Genomic DNA, 11,083 nt, shown 5'->3' on the forward strand with positions numbered 1-11,083 from the left:
TGTTCCCTACTCTACTTACAGTTATGCAAATTCACAATTGTGGCATTGATAAGGCGTACAGATGTCAGCATCCCTGCCGACCCCTAATCTGCGTGTCGCAGGTGTAATTGTGCACACTGTTGTCCCTTAAATCCCTGCGCTGTCGGAGAGACGGAGGGCATCATCAAATTCTCAGTTACAAGTAATCACTGTAAAATCTTTTCATGAGGACACACTGCTACAGTTAGGTCAATGCTGCCAGTGGATTTGGGGGTCAATGGGATTGCTTTCAAGAACATTAATTTCCTTAAACAATTTCCACAGAGCACCTGTGGTTTCCTGGCAACAGTCTACAGACTAGACAATGGTTATACACATATATGTCCTCTTATTCTTATTGTTATTAAAGGATAACAACTTCCACATTGCCTTAATGCTACTTCATGTCCTTTCATAAGCTGAACATATGGGCAAGAAAGACTCCTTAAACATCGTCATAAACAACAAAGAAGCTGTGGCAATGAAAGTTTCACAGGTTAATGTTGTACCTGCTCACTTTGAAGGACTAGGGGTGGTTTGTGTGGACTTACCCATCTGTAGACCAACAAACTCCATATCACCATTAACATCATGCGTTTCCAGGCATCAATAAATTTACATTTATATTTAAGAATCTAACTTGAAGATAAACCAATCGATGCCAATGTTGTAGTCCCATGTCAGCGGTTATTACCATACAGAGGAATTCTGAAATAACACTCTCAAATTTAAAAGAATTCTTTTTAATGTGTAGACACTAAAGTAATATATCCATTATCTCACCACATATTTCTTTCATATTTCATATTTTCATACAGAATTTCAGCAAATGTCGCTATCTGAATTCTGAAAAATGTCCAGTGAATTACAATGCATGAAAAGTTACAAAATTGTGCTGAATCAACAAAAAAACTAGATCCACGTGAATATTCCAGACACCAGACCTTTAATTGTTTGGCACGAGTCGAGGCAAATCAGAGGATGTGAAAATGGTGGGTTTCTTAATGCCTGAGACTGGTGCTTAAAGTATCTGAAAAAATTAAGGCGGGATGGGCATACAAAGATTTAATCAATTATTGAATTTTTCAAATTTGTTTTTACCAGAACTTAATTTCAGATTATGTTGCCAAGTAAGTGTTCAGTTCAGTCAGTCTTGAAGATTTTACAGAGTTCTTGTCTATACAGCACATTATCAGTTCCATTTGGCACAGTGATGTATATTTTCAGGGCCCGATCCACAAATCCCTCAAACACTGTCGAAGTGTTGCATGTGGTGATATTACAAACCATACATTATGGGCTGTTATTGTGAGCATCTATCGATAAGCACTACATCAAAGAAGAAGCATAATACCTTTATAGCGGACGTGCATTGTTGGATGTTGAAGGATACAGTGATGTTAGCATCAATTTAAAAAGAGAAACTGACAACATGGTTTGGTGAGCATGAAGCACAGCGCTTAGCATGAAGACAAGACGACAGTGTTATGATATTTACCAGCAATACGTGGGGGGTATCAAGAAGAGGATGTGGTACAGGACCAGACTGTCGTAAGGCTATAGATATTACACTATAGGAGGGATGACAGTCAAAGCGCTATGATAGCTTTGTGAAATGGGGACTAGGTTCCTGTCTGCCAGTTTGTTGCTACAGAATATTAGTTACATAGTCCTGAGGAAGAGGTTTCCGGGGTGACAAGCCAGCGCTTTAACCATGAGACAGGACACAGAGAACCATTAATGCTGATTTGGGCCAGAACGTGGGATTTTCTATTTTACAGAAGAACTTTGATCCTGCAACAATTCAAAATGCCTGTGTTTGACTGAAAGTATGCATTTTCTGGATTTTGGTCACCATAATTTATGGTGTTTAGAGGCCTCTTGCTTCTGAATGTAAATTCTAGAAGCCAAATAATAAAACTTGGCCTGAATATCTACAATTAGTCATATTGTCTATCCTTGTGATACACAATGTACAAGACTAAAGCAGGTAATGAGAGGACTTTTATTCCAACATTTATAAACACTAATTGGAATTATTTTAAATGCACATGCTACTTATTTCGCCAATCCAATATATGGACAACATATTGCCAATTTGTCAATCCAATATACGGACAATATACTGCCAATTTGTCAATAAATTTGCACTTATGGGACTACTTACACTCTTTCATAAACGAAAAGTAAAAAGCAGGGGCATAACTGCCAGTCATACTGACAATATGAACCCTTGTTCACGTCAGCTTAAATAACAGGATATATCTCCAGAGACGCTTAGTCTCTCTGACATGCGTACAGAGACGCTTAGTCTCTCTGGCATGTGTATAAAACAACCAGAATTGTATAGTAGACTCTGCTTTGGGCAGGGATTTCTCAAGATTAAGAGAAAAAATTTCTTTGGTTTTATTTTTAGACCCCAGAGCATGTATTTAATGAATCATTCACCCCCATTCCACTCTCATCCCCTTCTCATCTCTCCTAGCCCATACTCATCCCCTTTCTAGCTGTGGGTCTGAACCTGAGAGACACAAGGATTCGTAATACTCGAAGGTGTCTTAAAGGAAACATTCTTTTTTTAAACCATCCATGTATGTTAGGCTTTAGAGATGATATCCTTCATGTTCCTGATATCATTCCTGCAGACACTATGGTCTACTACCTTAACTCTGATTGTGTCAGGAAAAACAAATATAGAACCAGAAATGAAGAACGTCTTCATCACATTAATGAAAGTGAAATGTTTTTATTAAGCACACAAACCCCACACTGATGGCTTGTGAGTTAAATCATGCCATGCATTACATTTAAATGGAGAGAAACTTCCCAACGTCAGATGACTTGAGTTGGGAAGGTGACTTGTAATATCAGAAAATAGCTTTTCACTGACCAAAGACAAGCAAATTACATTAATGAAAGTGTTGACGAGAATCACTTGTTCGCTGACCATACATGCTGCATGAAGCGTTGAGCGGATTTAGGATGTGGATTAAATTAAGAACAGGTCACGCCAGCTAACACTTCATTAGGCTAAAACACTGAAGCTTTCAAACAGGTGACTGATGGCCCCTCCACTAAACATTAGAGAACGTCAAGACTCATCAGACATTTTTATTAATCAGTGGTTCTAGAACCCTAATGAGCAATACTCGGGGATCACGTGATCCCATCCATATGGCTCATTTAGTAGTTTAATGGCTGCACCCCTGTCTGGGGATCCCTTCTGGCCTAAGTCTACACATCATCACACCCAGTGGTCAGTGCTGCACGGTTCCTCCAAACTGTTTATCAATAACTACAGACCATGCATCAAAACTGCTACAAAATTGGCCATGACAACCATCTAATTTCTTCTTTCATCTTCCTTTCCCATTAGTTGAAAATAATGAGCTTGTCATTTTTATATTTCAGTTCCATCTAGGCTTTGTCAGTGTGAAAGGTAACTGGAACACTGGTCTATCCCATCATCCCAGAAGGACGGACCCACAAGAGCAATATGGGATATATCGGACTGGCTGGCATCAACACACACAATCTACTGGGGAGGTTACAGTGAAATAACAACTTGGACTTGACTGTTGGAGGTATAACAGTATATACTGAAACTGTATATACTGACTGTGGAATATCACAGCATACAGTCTGTGGGAGTATTTTCAGTACATACTTTCGAGGGAGTATTATCAGTATATACCGACTGTGGAATATCACTTCATACTGACTGTTGGAGTATTGTCATCACTTCATACTGTCTGAGGGAGTATTATCAGTATATACCGACTGTGGAATATCACTTCATACTGACTGTTGGAGTATTGTCATCACTTCATACTGTCAGAGGGAGTATTATCAGTATATACCGACTGTATATACTGACTGTGGAATCATCACTTCATACTGACTGTTCACTTCATACTGAGTTGGAGTATTGTCATCACTTCATACTGACTGAGGGAGTATTATCAGTATATACTGACTGTGGAATATCACTTCATACTGACTGTTGGAATATTGTCATCACTTCATACTGTCTGAGGGAGTATTATCAGTATATACTGACTGTGGAATATCACTTCATACTGACTGTTGAAATATTGTCATCACTTCATACTGTCTGAGGGAGTATTATCAGTATATACTGACTGTGGAACATCACTTCATACAGACTGTTGGAGTATTGTCATCACTTCATACTGACTGGGAGTATTATCGGTATATACTGACTGTGGAACATCACTTCATACAGACTGTTGGGGTATTGTCATCACTTCATACTGACTGGGAGTATTATCGGTATATACTGACTGTGGAACATCACTTCATACAGACTGTTGGAGTATTGTCAGTATATACTGACTGTGGAACATCACTTCATACTGACATTGGATGGAATATCAGTTTATATTATAACTGTGAAATAAAAGTCACCTTTCACAAGAACTGTGATAAACAAGTTACATCCACAACAGCTGGGTTATAATCACATTCAACAAATGCTGTGGTATAACTGAACATACACCTGGAAAATTATGATGAAATAAAAAGAAGACAGAATAACAGCTGAACACTTCCTCCCAATTGTTCAAGTCTCCTGTTCTGGATGAGCAACTCAAGCCTGAAGTGATGTAGCACATGTACTGCCAAAATGTTGTAAGTATATACTAGCAGCTTGATACGCCTCATACTTATCATGCCTATTTTATCACAGTGCGTCTTATCAACGATTCACTCACACAGCATGTTAGAGCGAGAAGCATAATTCATTCAGACAAATGGGAATAATACTGCCATTCATCCAGGAAACACCTTTTATCTTCTACTCCCTCATCTCTTGAAGTGACGCTGGCTGCGACAATAATAATCTAAAAAAGTCATTTACACAATGCTATTACCTTAAATAGCTTCAAAGAAATCAATACACGATAAATTTCATTACACTATAATAGCTCACAAAAAGGTAACCTATCTATCAGTGGTGAAATAATCCGGTCTCCACGGTGAGACTAAATGCAATGAATGCTGATGTGGTTGTCTGCCTTCTTAATAGTGAGTGAGGTAAGTTTTACATTGCTTTTAGCAATATTCCTGCAATATCACGGCCGTCGGACACCAGAATCGAACCCTGGCCTTCGGTGTAACGAGCGAACGCTTTAACCACTGGGCTACCCCACCGTCCCTCCTTCCTAATAACTCTTGCCAGGTGAATATAGGAATTATATAATGGCTGGTATATATGATGTATTTTATTCATGCGCATTGCTCCATGCACAATGCATGCTCGAAGCGCCCAAACAATCTGAATATTATAACCCCAGATAACCCAAGCTGCCTTACATGCTTTACATGCTTACATGACTTTATCCCACCGGGTACCCATATTTGGTTGGGTGAACAGAGGTAATTTTGAACAAACTCACTTGCCTGAGGTGAGACCACATGTAACACATGTGCTTCATTGTAGGGCAGGACTGAAGTCCTAGAACCTCTCAGGAGTCAAGGTGTCACACACAGTCACCCATCCATCTTAACTTTATCTGATTTATTTTCAAACAAGTAACAGAACTAGTGATAATATTTCATGTGGAATGGAGCCATGATATAACACTGTAATGAAATGGTCCTGTTTTTCAAATGTTGATTGTATAACTTGGTTTTGCAGGATCCAGGGTCCTTGTTTGAACATCACTGATGAGGAGGACAACAACACCGGGCTAGGAAGTGAGCGGGCCAAGCTGTTGTTTGAGGATGTCAGCTACATAGTGTATGGCTTCGCCCTACCGAGTGTGTGTCTGTTTGGAATGGTGGGCAATGTCCTTAACCTAACCATTTTAACACGGCGTAAACTTCAGAAATCTTTCCGCACACTTGAAATGGCAGCTAACTACTGCCTTGTGGCATTAGCTGTATCTGATCTTATGTTTTGTGTATTTGCTTTTCCGACTACATTTCTTTCTGGGGATGACATGTACGACAATACTGCGTTTCTTCTGAAGTATCGGATGTACGGGACGGCCATCATCAATGTGTTCATCATGGTCAGCACGTGGCTGACTGTTGCCATGTCGCTGGAACGCTTCCTGGCAATTTGTTATCCTCTTCGGCAAGACTTATATTTAACAACACGTCGGATAAAAATCATCATTGTGATCTCATACATATTTTCCTTTATCTTCAATGTTCCGATTCTGTGGCGGTATGAACCCAGACTCCTGTGTAGCACAAATTCATCACATCCTATTTACATGCCAAAAGCAGTTCCCTTACTGGGCAGCGTGAAAATCGACACAGCTTACCGGATACTGTGGGCTTTCATCGGAAACTTCATTCCTCTGATCCTGCTCTTCTACTTCAATGTGTGTTTGTGCAGAAAGATCTATCGTTCATACAAAATGAGACAAAAATTTAAACAAGATCGACATGGATCAGAAAACTCGAGCCACACTCTAACAATAACGCTTGTGGTGATTGTGGTGATGTTTTTCATCCTGGTGGCCCCATCGGAGATTGTGATTGTGATAACCAAAATAACAAACAATGAGAGCAACTATTCCTATGACTATAGAAGCTGTGATGAACTTCCTGCAGTCGCTGAACTTCTCGGTCAACTTCATCCTGTACTGCATCATCAGCCCGTACTTCAGGAAGACGCTCAAGTACATCTTCTGCTGCGGCTGCTACAACATCTACCAGGTATCCAAGCAGTGGAAGAAGGAGTTTGAAACCTCACTCATGTGACAATCAGCCCCCCCAGACGGAACTGGAATTACAAAGTTTCTCATAAACTCAATCTCATTACAATCAGACAGCTTTCTCCAATTTGACATTCTCTGATACTTGATACATTGTATCGATACAAGCATCCCTCTTTAGGAGATGATGTCATGTGACCTTTCTCATCAGCCTATCAGTATGGCGGCTTTGAAAAACATTCGGTAACAGCAAGTTATTATTCAGTGGAGCATGCTGTGAACAGATAATGCTACAGCTGTCAAAACGAGCATGAACAGACAGTTCCAAACGGACAACAATAACGGTGGTGCAATACTGTGTATATGTTACAATTGTTGCTTCAGTCGCATTACACAATTAAGGACACAAGAATTTCTTTCAGCTTCATTTTTCCTAGACACCAAGTATTTGTGAAGAAGCAAGTAAATTTACTTGTTTAGACAGCTCACATCTGACAGGCTCATAAAAATCCATCTTTCATGGAGACAGTGTTTTCAGGATGACCTTATGAGATCTATCTAGGGACTGCAAGGTCCTGGTGGAGTTCATGATATATTTGGAGCAAAATCTGCTTTTAATGACAGTGCTCTTAAACCACAGACTTTACCAAAGATAATGTCAGTATATTTATGAATGACTTCAGTTTCAATTAATCTTATTTTTTGTGAATTTGAAATCCATCTTTTACACATTTCCCCCATGTATGTCATATAGGATTTATACACCAGTGTTGGGCACAGTCTTCAACAATGTGTCAGTATTACCCTCTTGATCATTAGCATCCTCCTGGGATATGCACATAGAACAATTCATTGTCATCAGGTAGAAAAAGTGCTATGTCAGCAGAAACATTTCACCCTCAATCTTGTAGGACTTGTACCCACTCTTAGGACATCATCACTTTAGTCAGTGTGAGTACTTCAGCACAATCTAGCCCTCCATCCATTCATCAATTTACTTCCCAATCCAATCACTGTAAATGAATAAGGTCACCCAGATATAAAGGTAATGATCCACTGTGCGTGGACGTAATCTGTGATGCAGTATCTATTTGCATGAATATTCTTGTTTAGATTGCCATGGCATACTGTGACAGGCTACAGAAACAAGAAAGTAGTTGTGGCCTATGAACTGAGTGAATGTAATGACCTGTACATATCCTGTCCAGTCAAGAGACTCTGGTCGCTGCAGGCTGGAAATATTGCCTTCTATAATTGCCATGAGGGACCAGCCATTTAATACTCTGAGGGCTGGGTTTTCTTTCTTTTTTACAGCCAACACATTAATTGAATTTTCTGTTTCATAAAATTCTTTTTTAACCTGATATTTATTACTTTTACATCATTTTCTGGAACACAACACAGAATATAAAATGGTCGGCCCCAGCCGTGTTGTTGGCCAATGAACTAACATCTACAGTTACCTGACCAAAGAATTTCTTGTTGTGTAATGTTTTCATCAAGAACAATATCCAGACTAGGACGTTTCCTCTCAGGTAACTACAGCTGTGCGCTGTTGATGTTGGTATGTATATATCCATTATTACACATCGGATGGTCCATATGATTCAAATCAGAATTTCACTGAATATGGACTTATTCCTTATAAAATGTGCATAATATATAGTTTCCATGGAGACAGTCTATATCTTGTTGCCAGTCTCTGTTCTTTTATCTTTAAGAATTTACCCCCAAATATTATTTTTTTTGTTCTTACTATCATTATCATAAACTTGAAACATTTTCAGCTAAAATAATCTTTTGTGAATTAGAAAATATTATGGTTAATATGCAGGTGTTGTTATAACATTATGATTATGCTGTAAAAGGCTTTCATTCTGCATAGTTGATATATAAGGGAAATATTCCGACTGAACATAGTTTTGCATGTCCACCCTATAGTCTGTGTAGAAACAGTGTTATGTATGTCCAGACCCGACAGCACATTTGTTAGAAACCTTGACATATTAGATATAATAGTTGCTCCTCCATGTCAGGTTACTGTGAATACTTGTGAGTCAAGAAGCTTGAAGGACCTGTCCAGTTTAGTGAGGTTCCACTGTTTAAAGAACAGACACTGGCACAGGTGTGATGTTATTGCTCTGTATGACTGATGTGCGCGGAATAAAAGTTATAATGTTGACACATCACTCTTCTCTTTACTGAAACTTCCCCACTGTAGGACATTTATTTCAATTATTTCAATTTCAAATATTTCAATGAAACATATATTTCTTGTTGGTTTGGGATGTTTTCAAAAATAATGAAAAATAAAGATGCCATCGGACAAATAACTAACGATGAATCAGACCAGTCACCAAAATCTTACACGGCGTATGAATGAGCTTGGTCCAAAACAGTGAAAGTAAAAAATACATACATGAAAATGTTGTGTTGGTGTGAAATATCTTTACTTTGTTTACTCCGTTCTTTTTGCACTCGCCTTATACTGCAAGAGTTTATGGAAGGAACTGAACTTAGATCATAATATACTTCTCCACATTTATCGTCAGATGTTTCCCCCCCCAAAACTATACCCAAAGAAATGCCTGGTTTTCCTGGCCTACCAGAGTCCTCAGTCAATCTGTATTCTGGTACTGAAAAGGCCTCAGGCCTAAACCTATCTACTCATTTTTCTCAAGTTGAACCACTGATTTTCCTGTTTCATCCACTAACATACATTCACCAAGTTTCACTATTGACAAATCAGTCACTAAATTGACTGATTTAATTTCATTTATTAGCCAGCATTGCAAATCAAAGTTATAAATAAAAGAAAACATTAAACATGAGTATACAAATTTACAAAATCAAGGGGAAGGACTGAAACAGAGTTCTCCATCTGGCAATACATCCTAGCTACACAAACACAAAGTAGTGTTCCACATTATGCCTTGTCCCAGCTTAATGCTCCAATAAACGCTACTACCCCCAATAAATTAGAATCAACTAAATGTCCTTTCAGAGCCTCATTTGCTCACCCCAAAACCCAAATACTACTTTACGTCAATCTCATTCTTCAAAGGCAAAATGTGCTATTGAATATGCTACTAGAGTGTAAATATAAATTATTATTGATAAAATAATATATATAAAATACAGCATATGTTATAACTGGATTACACTTTCTGAGTCAATCCCAGAATCAAACCCACACTCTGAGTCAGGCACCTAACAAAAGTACTAGAATCTGTACTTAATTGAGAAAGTGTTATCCCCAATATAGTATGTTACATTTGACCATTTTCTAAATGGCACTGTGTATTCATATAAAAAATACATTTATCTTTAAGATTATTACATTTAAAATTGGTTGAATATGTATGCCAACTATTATTTTGTAGTACAACAGGAAGACATTGGAGTCTCAAGGAACCTGTGTTACAGAGGTCAGTCAGTAGTAAACATGAAGAATGGACCAGCAAGGAACCTGTGTACAGAGGTCAGTCAGTAGTAAACAGGAAGAATGGACCAGCAAGGAACCTGTGTACAGAGGTCAGTCAGTAGTAAACATGAAGAATGGACCAGCAAGGAACCTGTGTACACGGAGGTCAGTCAGTAGTAAACATGAAGAATGGACCAGCAAGGAACCTGTGTACAGAGGTCAGTCAGTAGTAAACAGTAGGAAGAATGGACCAGCCAGCAGGAAGCCAACAGGAAGAATGGACCAGCAAGGAAACAGAGGTCAGTCAGTAGTAAACAGGAAGAAAGAGATCCATAAACAAATGGTCCGGTTTTGGAATTAAAAATAAGCTGAAAATAAAATACTAAAGCTGAAGTAAAAAAGTGTATCTGTCGCCCTCTAAGTGTCACATTTGTGTAGGTCACAGGAAGGATGCATCCCGACCTTGATGTAATCGTCCTAAATAGACTTCCATATCAGCTCATCACAGGTGATCTTTCCAACATGAAACATGACATAGGGAACGTGGTGAAGGGGGCAAGGTGTCATGTTTGAAGTTGTTACATATTTCTGAAATACATACATGTTACATTGTGCATGGTTTAATGTAACAGTGTGTTACTACAGCTTGCTGTGCTTCATGCAATAGATGACCTGGAGGCTGATCACAAGCATTGGGAGAGCGTTTCAGAACAATGTTTATACATCACTTTCTGAGTTCAGTCCAGAGGAGTAGGCAGGTGAAGACATGACACTATTATGTATAACAACTTCTGTATTTCTTGTCACAATGCTTCTGGGCTACCTGGATGTTTATCGGTATTAATCCTATCAAGTAACTGGAACATCCTTGAAACATTGTTACAAGCACTAAAGGTGTTCTTCTTTGAGAGGCATTTAGAAGTTGGAGCAGTAAGGAAGGATAACAATATAT

General features: G+C 38.7%; 1 protein-coding gene across 1 annotated transcript; it reads left to right on the plus strand.

The window, feature by feature from the left end:
• Positions 1-4,312: 4,312 nt before the first annotated feature.
• On the plus strand, positions 4,313-8,891 carry LOC124280525 (putative G-protein coupled receptor F59B2.13). Its single transcript, XM_046716474.1, is given in 3 exon segments — positions 4,313-4,668; positions 5,678-6,571; positions 6,573-8,891. Coding segments are annotated over 3 exon segments (1,080 nt in total). The 5' UTR covers positions 4,313-4,663; the 3' UTR covers positions 6,754-8,891.
• Positions 8,892-11,083: the final 2,192 nt, after the last annotated feature.

The sequence above is a fragment of the Haliotis rubra genome, unplaced genomic scaffold (assembly GCF_003918875.1).
Source record: "Haliotis rubra isolate DU_JTF1 unplaced genomic scaffold, ASM391887v1 Scf269, whole genome shotgun sequence".
NCBI lineage: Eukaryota > Metazoa > Mollusca > Gastropoda > Lepetellida > Haliotidae > Haliotis > Haliotis rubra.